At 56.3% G+C, this 15,245-nt stretch overlaps 2 protein-coding genes and 1 long non-coding RNA gene across 8 annotated transcripts in view; 1 reads left to right on the top strand and 2 right to left on the bottom strand.

The window, feature by feature from the left end:
* Window positions 1–2,810, top strand: part of ABCA7 (ATP binding cassette subfamily A member 7) — a 45,215-nt gene extending 42,405 nt beyond the window's left edge. For all 6 annotated transcript variants that reach the window (XM_043502605.1, XM_043502604.1, XM_043502606.1 and 3 more), the window contains one exon: window positions 832–2,810. In XM_043502605.1, coding sequence (XP_043358540.1) covers window positions 832–975 — 144 coding nt within the window. In that variant the 3' untranslated portion in view covers window positions 976–2,810. The remainder of the gene's footprint in view (window positions 1–831) is intronic.
* Window positions 2,811–3,209: 399 nt separating this feature from the next.
* On the bottom strand, window positions 3,210–6,534 carry LOC122457467. Its single transcript, XR_006276992.1, has 3 exons — window positions 6,059–6,534; window positions 4,999–5,136; window positions 3,210–3,926 (listed from the first exon to the last, which is right to left on the bottom strand). It is a non-coding gene; the product is annotated as an uncharacterized LOC122457467 (long non-coding RNA).
* Window positions 6,535–6,643: 109 nt separating this feature from the next.
* LOC122457515 lies at window positions 6,644–7,911 on the bottom strand. The gene is made up of 3 exons (XM_043502889.1): window positions 7,693–7,911; window positions 6,789–7,201; window positions 6,644–6,748 (listed from the first exon to the last, which is right to left on the bottom strand). The coding sequence occupies exons 1-3, from the start codon at window positions 7,796–7,798 to the stop codon at window positions 6,644–6,646; spliced, it is 624 nt and encodes a 207-aa protein (XP_043358824.1). The 5' UTR covers window positions 7,799–7,911.
* Between the last annotated feature and the right edge of the window lie 7,334 nt (window positions 7,912–15,245).

The raw sequence follows: 15,245 nt of genomic DNA, 5'->3' as shown, positions 1-15,245 counted from the left end.
GCCTCCCCCCCACCTGCCCTTAGCATGAGTTGTCTTGTCTGTACCTTCCGTGGGTCAGCACCCTGAAACCACCAACCACTGGTAACACCAGCCCTGGCCCCCAGACCCCTGCCGGCCTTGCTACCTCTGTACGGCTTAGCGATAGGCACAGCCAAGCCCTTGAAGCATCCCTGCTGGGTCCAGCCCCTCATCCACCGAACCCTCTGGGAATTCCCACAGCCGGCACACGCCAGCTCACTAGCTATGGCCTAAGATGCAGCTTTGCAAATGTGCCGCACGTCCATATATTTCCAGTGAAAACCAGGCAAAGGGCATGACCAAAGAGCAGAGATTCGAGTGACAACAGGTAAGAATATTGGAAACGAAGGGTTACATAGAACACAAAATCCTACCCCGCTTTCTAGAACCTCTGCTTAACTAGCTGGTTCCCTTCCCGTCTAAAGAAGTGTCTCTCACCCAAATTTCTCTCCAGCATTTTCAGGTGATCCTACTTGAGCCCCCTCTGTCATATAGCAAACTCACTGTGCGTTTACCTCCTCGGGGAAGGATACCAAGATGTCGTCTTCGTCCCTCAAATGCACCACAGGAAACATTCAATGTGCACCTCCAACTAGTCCCCCGCGGCCCCACGGGACCTGTTGTTTCCCTTTTTCTGTTACTTTTCTCTCTCTGAATTCTCACAGTCCTTTATTAGCATGCAGTTCAGTCTGGAGAGTGGAGGTCTACAGTGAACCAGACACTACTCCATTCACGAGTTCCCAGGCTGTGACCACTAGGCCAGCCTGCCTGCCATCCTGCCTGACTCTCTTGCTTTTGTCCCTTTCCCTCCAGGTGTTTGTCCATTTCGCCAAGGACCAAAGCGAGGACGAGCCCCTGCCGGACTTGGCACCCCTGTCCAAGCCCCAGCCCCCTGACCCCTGGAAGAGGATCACCCACTTCCTGGAGGATGACAGCTATCAGGAGAGTGCAGTCTGAGACCCTCCCCCAGCCAGGAGTGTAGCCAAAATACAGAGAGGGGGCTTCCCTCATAGCACCAGGGCTCCTCCTGCTTGGAGCAGGGAGGGGTGGAGGGAAAGCCCCACCTACCCCTAAAGCTGAATCAATAAAACACCCATTTGCTCCTAGGGGGCAGAGGCCCCCAGCTGATGCTCCTCACCCCACATCTGTGGCTGTCCCCCCAGGGGAGATGCAGAGCCCCCTAAACCTGAATCAACAGTGCAGAGGGGGTAGAGCATCACTCCACGGTACCCTCTGGGAGCAGCTACTGCCAAGTCCTCACCCTAGGGTGCAGGGAGCTTTCCTGGGAGTCACCCCCCCACCCCGCGAGCAAGGGGTGGGGTGGGGTGGGGTGAGGTGAGCCTCCTTATGCCTTAAGTGGCAACCAGGAGGTGGGATCTGCCTCCCACACTCCCAGGGCTCCAACGCCCACCTCTGCCCTGAGTTTGAATCCCAGGCTGGGTCTGTTGGGCTCTCCTGGGGCTGGCTCCTTGCAGGCACAGCTCTTGCTTGGTGTTGGTACTGTGCCCTGCCCCAGTTCTGGGTGGGTCGGGGGCATGGATGTCATCCCTTGCCCTGCCCAGCTCCATGCACTTCCCCCCCACCCCAGTAGGGCCAGGGGCCTTTCTCAGACACTTACCCGCATTAAACCCAGCCGCTTGGGCACCCAAGGGGGAGGCTCAGCTGGACCCTGTGGGGTTCTTGGTCCCTTTCACTGCATTCAGCTGTGAGCTGCTGTTTGAACAGGCCCCAGGGCTGCCCCCCACCCCCTACTGACTGCAAGGCCCTCGCCAGCCGTGTGATCTCAGGAATCCCCTCTCTTCCTGGGAAGGGTGCTCCATTTTCCCTCCATTCCCTATGCTGCAGCCACCAAGGGGCTTGGCTGGGAGCCTGTCAGTAACACTCCTTCAGCTGCCTGGGCCATGAGCCCCTGCCCCAGGGCTTAGCGTGCTGCGTCCACTGGTGGCCTCCCGTGGGAACATCCCTTCGCATTAATCCTTCCTCAGACCAAGTCGCTCTCCCAACACGAGGCCCCGAGATGTTGTGCCCCTTCCTGGAGCCTGAGCTGTCCCTAGGCGGGGAGGTCCGCGAGCCCCGGGACTCCCCAGCTACCTCCCCTCCTGGCTGTTCATGGGCCAGATCTTGGCTCCTGGTGGGAGTGGTGGTGAAGGTCTCACTGAGCGGGAATTGGTCCCTGATCCCTGGCACTTTCCCTGGCGAGGCAGGAGCAGTTGCCCTCACTCTGCCAGTCCTCCTTTGGAGGAGAGAACAGCTGATGTCCGCCTCCTCTCCAAGGCCACCTGCTTTTCTGTCCATCCGCCCCGCCACTAACGATGCAGTGACCTCCCGTCCCCCAAGACGATGTAGCGTGCTCCCCTCTCCCCCACGGCGCTGTCCTAGCACAGACTCCGCCCACTCTCACCACCAGCCCCGCCCACCATCTAAGTATTGTATTATCCCCTAGCCTCTTCTCCCAAAGGTCCGAGAAGGGGGCAGTGGCCGCTGACGCCGTACTGTGGCATTTGTGCCCCGGGCGTTAGGCTGGGCCAGGGCATCGCCGCGCCCGAGCCGACTGTTACAAACACCTGAGCCGATGCCCCTCCACACAATGCTGGTCCCAGGCCCCAAAGAGGCATGACCCTGCCCCCATGCCCTGTCCGCTCTGCCCTGAGGGCACTGGGGCTGGATTCTCTCATGTAGCTGGTCTGTTTTCTGGTATTTATAGAGCAGAGTCTGTGGAGATTTGCGTGAAATACTAAGCAAATTAAATATACGCACACAATAACCCCCAGCCTGGGGGTGGAATGATTCTATCTGGGCGCCGGGGTTTGTTCTCCAGCTAGTCCTTCGTTTCTCTCTTTCCTCCCCTGTTCTGTGGATTTAGGGCACTTAGCCAGCCCCGTTTCCACAGTCTCTGAGCAGCTGACAATCGTGAGTTTATTTATCCTCACTACCCACCTTGCGAGGGAGGGCAGGGCTGTAAACTCCATGGCACAGCTGGGAACTGAGGGCCAGGGTTACAAATCGGGCCCTCAGCCACTTGTCCAAGGTCACAGGGAGAGCTGGGACTTGCAGCCAAGTCTCTCAGGTGCTAGCCGCCCGTTAAGTGTTCCTAACCCACCTGTTGCCCTAGTACATAGGGGCCTAATGTAAGTTAGCATCTTCTATCTGAAGGTTTTCATTACCCTGTGAATAATTAACCCCTCAGGCCCTGTGTTTAATATCCTTTATTGGGCAGAAGGGCAAATTGGGGCACAAGGAGAAGCGATTTGCCTCTAGTTGCTGGGACAGAACCCAGGAGCCCTGACTGTTCCCTCACTTCTAACCATTGGATTCTCTTCTCTGTACCTGCAGCGAGTTCCACAGGTTAATTACACCCTATGGAACCAAGTGACTTCTTTTCCTTTAGTTCAGAGAGGTGGCCTTTGCATTTCGGTCCCCGTCACGCACATGTCCCGCTTTGTCCTCACTGGGGGATGGGCACGCACAGAAGTGGACCACCATTCACCAGCTACAGATCCCTGACAAGCAGGGGGTTAACTCCTGGCTGAGCTATCCCACAGGTGGCCAGGGTGGAGTAAGAAGGCCAGGACCAATCAGGCCGAGTTAGAAATCCAGTGTCACGCCTGCAGCAGAGTGGGGGAAGGTCAGTCCTTGGTTTAGAGCTGGGGTCTTGCTGGCCATGTGGGTCTAGGAGCCTCTGGCTCTTTCACCATGCCCAGAGGCTCAGGAGCTGGGCCGGAGGGGCTTGCCCCCACCCCCAGATCTTCTCTGGCTCTGCTCCTGCCTGTACTGGGCTCTCCTCCAGCAGGGCAGTGCTGCTTTGACATGGGACAGAGCAGGTTTGCATGACCCAGCTGCTCTCATCTTGAGGCTGTCAGCGATGGATTTTGGGGCAGGCTGCCTCCCTGGTGTTGCCGGCAATGGGGCTGGAAGAGAACAGGAGGGGTGAAAAGGAGGAGATGCCAGGAACGAGGAAATAGGGAGCTGGAGGCCTTAGTCCAGATCCTGGTGAGCAAGTGTCCCTGGCACAAAACGCCTCCAGCCCCTGTGGCAGTCTGGGGCCATGGGATGGCGCCCTACTCTTAAGCCCTGGGGGAGATGCCTTCATGGCAGCACAGACGCAGGGGATAGTGTGTGCTGATGGGGCTGGAGGTGTTTCTGGGCCCCAGGGGTTTCACCAGCACTCGATTCCCAACTGGATCCGATCCTTAAGAAAAGGGCCAGTGGGGTCTGCGTGGTACAGATGGCAGCGTGCCAGCGCCGGGGAACTGCTCCCCTGGCTCAGGGAATGTGATTTGTCTTGTTCTGGCCCTATGCTCTGGCTGGACTTGGCTCAGTGGGGGGCAGATCCCCCGAGGGCAGGAATGTCCTGTGGTTGCTGGCTCTGCCCCATCTCATTCTCTTGCAGGGGCCTTTTGCCAAACCCCACCGCCCCCTCCCTGTCTCACTGCGGCTACAGCCCCGCCTGCACTGCTAAAACCCACGGCTGGATTGTCCGGTTCCTAGGACACGGTTACGTCGGCTTGAAAAGGACAATGATCTCACTGCCACGGTGGCAGTACAGTTACTGCCCTAGGCTGGCATGTCAGAGGCCTGGGTTCATTGTGTTCTGGATGCATCATGCCCTTGTGGTATTTGGGAAAGCTGAAGTGTGTTGGGACTTGCTGGCACGCACCTGCCCTGCTAGCCAGGGTGGTATCCCTCTGCCTCGCCTGACTCTGGGACCTGCAGAAGGCAGGTTCCCTACCCTCATGTTCCTTCTCCAGCTCCCTGACCCGGTTAAGGGATTCAGAACCTCAGGCTGCCATGGTCTGCGGGGGTAGGAGGAGGGGTACACGGGGGTGGGGAGCTCTTGTGGATCCCTGCAGAGCTGAGGGAAGCAGAACATCTCCCTCCCCTCGCCTCCCCCCCCGCTGGAAGGAGGGTGGCTTGGAGGACCCACGTGAGCCAGCATGGCCAAGAAGCAAGACACCCCCCGAGGCTGTCTCTGTGGCTCACCTGCCTGTCCTCCAGGTGAGCTTCACCAGTCTCCTCTCTGCAGCCACAGGATGCAGCACCACGGCCTTCCTGTTTCTCCTCCTGGCATCATCCCTTCTGTTCAGCGCAGGCTCCCGGAGCAAACGCCACCTCTCCCCTCTGCAAGGAGACAGTGGGCTCTCACGCTAGCTGGGCTCTGCCCCTTAGTGCTGGGATGGGGGCCTGGTCCTTGCCTTGTCCCCCACCCCCCAGCTGTGTGTTATCTCCCCATGGGAGCACTCTGGTGCTCAGGGTAAGGGAGACAGGGAGCCCCGCTCCATGTGCCCATGCAGGAGACCCCACTTAGGGGCTTGCATGCAGTTCTCTGAGCAATCATAATTTGGGGACTAGTGAGTAGCATGGGAGCCAGGACTCCTGGGTTCTATTCCTGGTCTGGACTTGCTGAGGGCACTCAGTCCCCCTCAGTAAACTGGGTCTGGCGATAGCTACCCTCAGGGGCGTGAGGCTTAGCTGAGTGTCTGCAAAGCCCTCTGTGATCCCTGGGTGGAAGGAAGGGCAGAGGGTTACTGGCACTGGCTGCTTGAAGTCTTCCCTGATCCCCAGCCCTGTGGTCTCAGTTTCTCGTCCCCCTTCTGTTCCACTTCCCCTAGCAAGGGCTCCTGGCCCAAGCTGAGATGCAGGATCTGGGGCGCTGAGCATGTCAAGCTGCAGGGGGCTGGCTGAGGGTAGGCAGCGCTGGGTTTGACATCTCCAGGATCCCTGAGGTGTCAGGTTCAAAGCCAGGAGGGGCAGCTCGGCCTGAGCTCCGTGCACTCTGCGGGGGTTCGGCCGAGGCCTTACAACGCAAGACGGTCGCTTCTGCGTGTCACGGCATGTGTCACGGCATGTCTAGCTGCGTCCCACCACCCCCAAAGGCCTCAGCTGATGTTCCCAAGCGCCCTGCTGCATGAGCAGGGCTACTCCAGGAAGGTACCCCGGGGGGTGGGGAGGGACCTAGCTTGTCTGTGCTAAAGCTGTTTAGGGGGCGAAGCTACAACGAGGTCTCCAAGCAGCCTGGGCGCGCTCTGTGGGGTTCAATTACTCATGAGGGGAGGCAAATGCTTCCCCCTGCAGCTCCTGGCGCAGGGCCTGCAGCGCCTGAGTGATCAGCTGGTGGTTCTTGCTGGTCGTGGTCTCCTGGAGTCGCTGCAGGAGCAGGCGCGTGCGGAGCTGGACGTCTGGGGAGCGCTCTGGCTTCAGGAGGCTGCCAGCTCCAGCCTGGGTGAGAAAGAGAGAGGGAGGAGCGAGTCCGCCCCGGGTGCACCCCCCCTCCGCCCCTGCATGGACTCACCGCAATCTGGGTGGCCACGTTCCAATGCCCCTAAGCAGACAGATCCAGTGCCCTGCACACTGGCGTGAGGGGGCGGGGAGGTTGTGAGAACCCCCCACTGTTCCTGCTAATGCCCCTTTGTTCATCCCTTGTGGGAAATCCCATTGCCTGGCCTTGGTACAAATTGCCTTAGGGCTTTGTTTGGCTGGGGCTGGGGCTGGTGAGTGGAGGAGGTCCAGCAGGCCCTGGCACTCACCATCTCTGCTGAGCTGCTCCGCTCGGGGGGCAGCAGCTGCTCCGCTGGCTCTGGCTGGAGGCTTCTCTTCGGGAAGGGCACTGGAGACGTGGGCTCCCGCCTCAAAGCAGCCCGGCGGGCGAGCGAGCCATCCCTCGGAGCCTGCGCCTGGCCAAGGTGCGGCTCACACGCCGCGGCAACCTGGCCGCTGTCTCCGGGCTGGGCCGCTATAGGGGGCAGAGCGGTGACCCGGTGAGTCTGATCTACGGGGCTGGCTCCCCTGCTGGGCTGTCCACGCGCCTGGGGAGAGCACCCAGCACTACGGACGCTCCTCGTCTCTGAGTGCCCCTCCCAAGAGTCCCAGGGAGACGTAACGTTCTCCAGCACGGGGCGAAGGTCGACCAAGATCTTCCTGAGCTTGGTCTTCTCCCTGTTGGCTGCATCTGTGGGCACCTGGGGCGTGGACAGAGCTGCTGCCGGGGTCTTTGAAGTGCTGCAGCTGGTTGGAGAAGACCCTGTTCCTCCTCGCCCATGTTCAAGAATGGGGGCCGTGGCCCGAGGAGCTAGCTTCTTTCTCTCCTTCCACCTGCCTCTTCTGTGCCCCCTACCCGAGGGGTCTGCCACCTGCCCCGGGGGCCCAGCCGCCCTCCAGGCCTCTCTTGCCTTCACCAGTGGGCGGTCTGGAATTAAAGAGGAACGCTGAGCATTGCCCATCTCTGCCCAGACCCCATGCTCTCAACCAGGCCTGCTGCCGGCTCCCCCCCAAGGAAGCAATTTGGGTGGATTATTTTTAGAGCCCTCCTCTCAGAAGTGCTAGTGCCACGGCTCAGGGAAGGCGCTGCCTGCTCCCTGTTAATCTCAGCTGTGTCTGTGCCCCGACATCACACCCAGATGGGAGCAGAGCCTGGCTTCAGCTGGCGCCTCCAGTAGCTGCCTAGCCCCCACCCCCCATGGCTTGAGGTGGATGCAATGCTCTTCTTCGCTTCCCTGTGCTATGCCACAGCTGTGTAGCTGTTAAACAGCTACAGTATCCCACCCCAGAGGAGGCTCTGCATTTCAGAATCTACACACACACGCACACACACACTCACTCTCTCTCTCTCTCTCTATCTGTGAGGTCCTTTGGAATCATTCAGGCTTGCCGGGGATGGGGGATATACCTGAGCCGTACCTTCCAGCTGCAACTGGCATGGGGGGAGGTGGAACACCAGGTCCGTCCACCTGATGGATGGTAACTTCTGCTGAGCTCTTGCCCTCTTCTGGTGGCCCAAGGCCATTTGTCGTGTGGCTTCGTTCTCCTGTCCTGGAGGAAGGCAGGACTTACTTTGGCAGGGGTGGATCTCACGGGGGGCGGTTGGTGGAACTGCTGGAGGGGAAACTAAAACAGAGGGGGAAGGTACAGGGGAAGGAGTTTAGGCCAAAGGAGAGAAGATGGAGAGAGCCGGAGGAGGAGGACAAGGCTGGCAGCGCATGGAGGCAGGTTGGAGGTTCCCAACATGGGCCATAACCTGGTACCTCTCCTGTGGGCAGATCCATCCACCTGCCCCCCGTGGAATCGGTCTGCGCTCGAGCGCCCGTGGCCCTGTCACCACTGAACGTCCTGCCCCAGCTGCTGGATGCCAACCATCATTCCCGCCCAGCCTGCCCCCTGCTCTGTGCCGCCTGGGAGAGTAACCAAGCAAAGAACGGAGCCCGAGGACCCAGCCAGCTCATCCACCAAAGAGCCAGCTTCACACCCAGTCCTGGCCCAACCTGCCTGCTGCCGGGGGTGGGGCAGGGCCCAGCCGGGCACCTCTTAAGGTGGAATTGCTCACATGGGCCAGTGCCAAGGGTTTTACTAGAATGACTCATTCAGGCGGCTTCTACTTCTGGCTCCCCGCTCTTGTTCCCCTGCCTGTAACCCCCTCCCAAAACACCCTGCACTCTACTGGGCACCCCGTGCACCATGTGCCCTTTCCCAGATTGCCACCTGGGCTGCACCTGGTGCCCATTCTCTTAGCCCACCCAATCACCCAGCACCGTGTGCGCCAACCTTTCTAGTGACTTGCTAAGGATTACTATTAGCTGGTGCTTTTCAGCAATAGCACTTAGTGCTTTACAAAGGAGGTCAGTCACGTTAACCCCATTTTACAGATGAGGAAACTGAGGCACCAAGCGGGGGCTGTGACTTACCAGAGGCAGAACTATGGGAGACTCAAGAATAGAACCCAAGTCTCCCAACCCAGTGCTTTAAACACTAGATCACACTGCCTCTCACTTAGGACAGCTTCCGTCCCTTTCCCCATGACCCCAAACCTCCCACTCCCTAGCACTTATTCCGCTATTGACGCCCTCTTACTCTCCCTCACCTGCAACACCCCCTGAGTAGCTGCCTCATACTGGTATTTATTAGTATTAGATTCACCATAGTTTCTAGAGGACAGGGCCCCATTGTGCTCGGCGCTGGATGTATAGCTAGCAGGGAGCAATTGCCCTCCTTGGAGAGCTTGCAGTCTGTGTGTGAGTCTATGGCCAGCAGGTGGGTAACACAGATGGGGGGAACCGCTGGACACCAGGAGATGCCGCTCGCTGGGATGAGCACTGGCTGCTGCAGCCATGGCAAGGATATTGGTTTTGCAAAGGTCAAGGTGGTATTTGCTTTGACCAGGGGCCCACCACAGCCAATAGGCTTCTGAGCCTCTGGACAATATAATACTTAGAGGACTTTGGTATCCTGGAGTCGGCAGGCCGATGCTGGTCTGTACTGGCGACAGACAGGGGCAGGGTCTCAGTGCCTCCTCTCAAAGGTTGGCCGTAGACTTTATGGCTGCAGCCAGTTTCTCTCTTGCCAGGTGGGACACGTTCCCACACGGCCGATGGGCTTGTGTGCAGAGGGGCTCTTTGGGGCAGGGCGTGAGGGGTCTGGGGACGCCCAATCTGTCTTTTGTTGGGGGAGCTGGAGCGGTGTCCGCGTGCATCGGCTAATGATCAGGGCCTGGTGCAGCGTATGACGGTGCAGCCATCTGGCATGGCTCCTTTGAGGCCTCCCGCACTGCTCTGGGGGGGTGGGCTCCGCACGTCTGCAGGCACCCAGATGAACAGACGATCACCGGGGCTTTCTTCCTGCCCTCCATGGGCTGCTCTGCCCGCCCTCCTGCGGGGCTCCACCTTAGCTGAACACCCCCAGGCTTGACTGGAGCTCCAAGGCCGCGGCACCAGTAGCAACACAAACAGCCTGGATCAACACAAACAGCTTCCTACCACGCCCCAGGGCAGGGGACGTGCAGCCACACACCTTGGCTTCAGTCTGTCCTTGCTTTCAATGTGGCAGCCCGCTTCTGCAGTCGGGCCACATGACGGTCTCTCCCAGAACGGCCCGGGAAGTTGTCCTCAGCGCAGGCTAACAGGGAGTCGCCGGCAGGGACGTCTGTCCTCGTACAGTCCTTGTGTTGTAGTAGTAAAATTTTATGTTTAAATTTTGTATCATTTAAAAAAAAATTTAAAAAAATAATAATGTAGCATGTATTAAATGTCTTGGTGTATGATTTAATTATATTTTGCCAGCCACCCTCTTTAAATAGCAAAAAGGAATGTCCTAATGGGCCATTTAGTAAAGATGCATCAGCCAGAATCTGTGTCTGGGCTGATTTCAAGGCAGCTACAGAGGTTTTACGGTCACTGCTTTGTTGTAGGTTAAGCATTTTAAAATAAGTAAAAGAATGCCATGATGGTTTTCTTGTGCATCGCAGCTTGATGTTCCTGTTTAAAATGTTCTGTGTAAATTAATTCTGTTTTGTGTTGAAATAAGGAAGGTATGTGTAAAAAAAGAAGTGTGAAGGCCATCGCTAAGCCAGATGTACAAGAAAAAAAACAGAAACAGACGCAAGAGCTCTAGAAGGCTGCAACACGCCCCTATTAAAATGTCAGAAAAGGGCAAATTGTCAACTCTAAAAAATAAACAGGCACCTAACAATAGGAACAAAATAGCTGTAATAAAAAATAAAAACAATTAAAAAAAACAAGAACGCGTCAAACAACAATTAATCACAGCATAATGGTGCAAAACTCATTGGTCCCAATTAAAAAAAAATCACTATATAAACAGGGCGCCTTGCCAGGACACTTTGGGTTCGTCCTGGCAAGACTTCCCCGGAGCATCATGTTGCGACTGACAGAACCCGGCGCCTCCCTACCCATGATCCACCTAGCTGGCCACTAGATTTATCCGGACTCTAGACTGGTAACTATAACATCGACTGGCGGGATTGTGTGTGTGTGGTGTGATTGAATGCGTATGTTAATTGTTGTATCTTCAATAAACGCGGCGTATTGCCTTTTCCCCTGAAAAAAAAATCCCGAGTGCTTCATATAAGCATAACAGTGTCATGGAGTCATTCTGCCCGCTCAGCCAGGGGCCCCAGGTTTGAATATAGTCGCAAGTCAGCACTTAGGCACAGGTACGACCGGAGGAATTCTGGGCTCGTGTATGTCTCCAGGCACCTCTGCTGGGCAAGGTAACCTCACCCCTGGGCACCCCTTCTCTAGTAAGTAGTGCATCCCAGCACAGGAGCAATAGACAGGCAGCTGCACAGGCTGGATACTGACACTGCTACTGCTCCTGAAGCCCCGGCACTGAAATTAGTCAAGTAGCTGCAGCTCTGCCCCCTTGCTCCGGACAACATCAGGTGAGAGTGGGACCATGCTGTGGCCTAATATTAAAGCCAAAGGGGCTAGATGACGTTACTGCACAAGAGGTGGGGGGGGACCTGCTGTGGGCCAACAGTGCTTTCTGACAGGTGTTTTGGCTTGTAAGCCCAGCCAACCAGCCTCCGCCTTGAGCCCTAGTGCAGTGGGTTAGTGGTGGGTGGGCATGGGAGCATGTCAAAACTGCTGTTCCAGTCCTGCCCTGGCCCCTGCGCTAACCTGCAGCTGCATGGTGGCTATTCCTGCTCCAGCTCAGTCCCATGCAGACCGGTGCTGCTGTGGGTCAGCTGACAGCCTAGCATTCTTCTCCCCTGGGAGAAAGGGCATGTTCTGAAGAGTGAACTAATTGAAAAGAACCCGGCTAGCTACTGTCAGGAGTTGGCTTATTGCTGATAAGTCACCAGCCATCCCTCATTGTTCTACAGCCGCCTCCTTCTGTGGTCCAGTAGTCCCATCCGAGCTCTCTGGACCAGGAGTTCTCAACCTTTTTCTTACTGAGTCCCCCCGCAACATGCTATAAAAACTCCACAGCCCACTTGTGCCACAACAACTGTTTTCTGCATATAAAAGCCAGGGCCGGCATTAGGGGGCAGCAAGCAAGGCAATTGTCCCGGCGCCCCACGCCACAGGGGGTCCTACGAAGCTAAGTTGCTCAGGCTTCAGCTTCAGCACCGGGTGGCGGGACTTGGAGCCCCAGGTGGTGGGACTTGGAGCCCCGGGCTTCCACCCCAAGTGGTGGGGGCTTCAGCTTTCTGCCCTGGGGCCCAGCAGGTCTAATGCCAGCCCTGCTTGGCGGCCCCCCTGAAACCTGTTCGCGGCTCCAAAGTGGGCGCCGGACCCCTGGTTGAGAACCACTGCTCAATGGCCTCACCCCAACGGCAGTGTGAACAGTAACACAGTAACACACGGCTCCAGCCCCATGACCCCTCTAGTTCCATTGTCACTGATGGCATTGACAGAATGAGATTCCTTAGTGCGTACTCTGGTATAAGAAACAGGGGACTAACACGCAGGCAGTCCTGCTTTTTTTCCTTCCTTCTGGCCACTGAAGAGGGCAAAAGGTTGGGAAAGGAGTTCTAGGCAATGCCATCTGGGTTCCCGCTTCAATTCAATGGCTAGATTTTGCTTTGAAGGAATGAGGCCCGGAAGAGCGCTCTGTGGGGTGAACCCGTCAAGCCAAATCATACAGATTGCTTCAAAAGCATGTTGTGGTTATTTATGAAAGGTATAAAACAAGTTACAATTATTTTGCTGAAGGGTTTGAAAGTTATTCTCAGGTCACATCAGTTGGTTCTTCCTGGGCGTGTGACTGAAGGGAGCAGAAAGGCTGGATATCTTGCAGACAGCATCTTGGGCACAGCTCTCCGTCAGGACCAGGTGGGATTTTGAGTTGCCACAGAGAAACCAGCTGGCCCTCACTGGAGCTCGGAAGGGCTCCGTAGTTGCCAGGTGCCTTTCCACAGTTGCCAATGCCGAGCCAAGAGAGCTGCTGATTTCTTTAAAAAGAAAAGGAGTACTTGTGGCACCTTAGAGATTAACAAATTTATTAGAGTATAAGCTTTCGTGAGCTACAGCTCTGTCTTTTCCACCAAATGCATCCGATGAAGTGAGCTGTAGCTCACGAAAGCTTATGCTCTAATAAATTTGTTAGTCTCTAAGGTGCCACAAGTACTCCTTTTCTTTTTGCGAATACAGACTAACACGGCTGCTACTCTGAAACCTGTCATTATGCAAGGCGCTGATTTCTTTGTCACTTATGTCAAAGGACTGGAAAGAGGGCTTGAGAACCACTGTCTAGTGCACCTAGGTGGGATGAGGACACTGTGAGAATCAGTGCTGAAGCAGAGAGAGCCACCTGGCCAGGCATGGGAAGGGCCCACATGTCAATGATTTATTTGCAAGCAGAGTCTAATTAAAGGGAGCAAGATCTTTGAGGTGTCAACAGAGGTGGTTTTTCCTGCTGCCCCACCCCCCTCGGCAGGGCACCTCCTGTTTCACTGCTGGGTGGGGTACTAGCCCCTGTCCAGCTTCCCTTTCCTGGGCCACTCAGACAGCTGAAGCTAATCATCCCACAGACCACACCCAGCCCAAGGAGCTGCAGACTAGTGCCTGATTTAGGGATGGGGCGGCCTCCCTGGGAACCTCAAGTGTAATCAAGTAGTTAATGCATAGCACCTGCTGCCACATTTAGCTGCTGAAAGGGGTCAGCCTGCCTCTGGGGCATCCTTGGCTGTAGCCTGGTGCTTTGTGATTTGCATCTAGCCAGAGCACTGAAGACAGCTGTGATCCAAGATAAATCTCCCAGGATCAGGGAGTTTAACCAGACATTGGGGGGCAGTAGTTTGATCAGACATAGGCCCGGGGGGAAGTTAAACAGATGTGGATTCTGAAAGAGGGAGTTAGCCAGACTTGGAGGATGGAGGGGGGGAAGCGGTGCTGGGTTTTTTAAATGCCTTTGGGGCCACAAGGGATGGTATGATCGTGGCAGGGACCCATCTCACTGGGGAGATTGTGATGTTCATCCATTGCTGTGTGTGGTGTGCTGGGGGTCCTGGGAAGCCTGTTTTAACAAGGGGCCAGAAGCAGTAGCTAGCCAGCCTGAGTGATTTTTAATGTGTGGGCTGGGCACCAGAGCCCTGGATGGGTTTCAAAAGATGAATGAAAAAATACAGGCATTGCTGGGACTTAAAGTGATAACACTGCCAGACACCAACAACCACAGCTAAAAGGCAGCTAGAAGCTGGTGTGTTGCCCAGTGGGCGTCTCTGCTCCTTGCTGGCTGCTGCTCAGCTCGGGGTAGAACATTGCTTCCTCCCCGGGAGCCTGTTTTCATACAACATCCTCCTCACGCAGATCCTGCACCGCTGCCTATGGGCCCAGGGCTCTTCCAGTGTGTTTGCCAACAGTGCCACGTTTTCTGTTTTGGGTCTAGAGCCATGGTGCTGTGCTACTGGTGGGCACGTGGCCCAAGCGCCAGCCGTTTTAGCCCAAGGGCAGGCAACCTATGGCACGCAAGCTGATTTTCAGCGGCACTCACACTGCCCAGGTCCTGGCCACCGGCCTGGGGGGCTCTGCATTTTAATTTAATTTTCAATGACGCTTCTTAAACATTTTAAAAACCTTATTTACTTTGCATACAACAATAGTTTAGTTATATATTATAGACTTATAGAAAGAGACTTTCTAAAAAAACGTTAAAATGTATAACTGGCACATGAAATCTTAGCTTAGAGTGAATAAATGAAGACTTGGCACCCCACTTCTGAAAGGCTGCCGACCCGTTTTAGCCACTGGGACAGCTGAGCGTATGCGCAGGCAGTAAATATGCTGGCAGCTGCCAGCGTCTTGGCTAAATGTGGGCTTCCTGCCGCTGCAGCTGAACCAGCATGAGCAGCCACTGGGGAAGGTGTTTGGTAACATTCCCTAGCGTCGGTAAGGCCAGCTGTGAGCATGTCACGCCCATTCTGTTTGCCAAACCAACACCTTGTTCTGCTTCAATCCATGCACCTCCTACAAGGCCCATAAGAACAAAATGCACAGGCAACCTGTGGAACTCATTGCCAGGGGATGTTGTGAAGGCCCAAAGTAGAACTGGGTTCACAAAAGAATCAGATGAGTTCCTGGGGGCTAGGTCCAGCAATAGCTGTTAGCCAGGATGGTCAGGGACACAACCCATGCGCCGGGCGTCCCTAAACCGCTGACTGCCAGAAGCTGGGACTGGACAGCGTGGAATGGCTCACTTGATAATTGCCCTGTTTGGCTCATTTCCCTCTGCAGCACCTGGCGCTGATCTCCCAGAGACGGGATACTGGGCTAGACAGCTCATTGGTCCGCCCCAGCGTGGCCTTGTCACGGTGCAGTGGCTGGGCGGACCTTTGGACCGTGCCCATGGTGCGACTTTCCCCCTGCAGCCCCTTGTCCCCGGTGCTGAGCTTAGGATGGTAAAAGGTTCCCAGGGGGCGGCTCTGGGTTCAGGGGTGGGTCTCTGCCCTGCGGTGGGGAGTAACCCACAACTGGGCAGAGCCCAGCCAGGCGTTCACC

The sequence above is a fragment of the Dermochelys coriacea genome, chromosome 25 (genome assembly GCF_009764565.3).
Source record: "Dermochelys coriacea isolate rDerCor1 chromosome 25, rDerCor1.pri.v4, whole genome shotgun sequence".
NCBI lineage: Eukaryota > Metazoa > Chordata > Testudines > Dermochelyidae > Dermochelys > Dermochelys coriacea.
This window is presented reverse-complemented; position numbering and strand designations above follow the sequence as displayed.

Excerpts from the sequence above, each read along its gene's own strand:
- LOC122457515 (XM_043502889.1), bottom strand. The coding sequence starts at position 7,798 with ATGGCCTTGGGCCACCAGAAGAGGGCAAGAGCTCAGCAGAAGTTACCA. Across the intron at positions 7,202-7,692 it reads ATGCCAGTTGCAGCTGGAAG|ACCGCCCACTGGTGAAGGCA; the intron begins GTACGGCTCAGG and ends CTTTAATTCCAG. Across the intron at positions 6,749-6,788 it reads CCAGCAGGGGAGCCAGCCCC|CGGCCCAGCCCGGAGACAGC; the intron begins GTAGATCAGACT and ends TGCCCCCTATAG.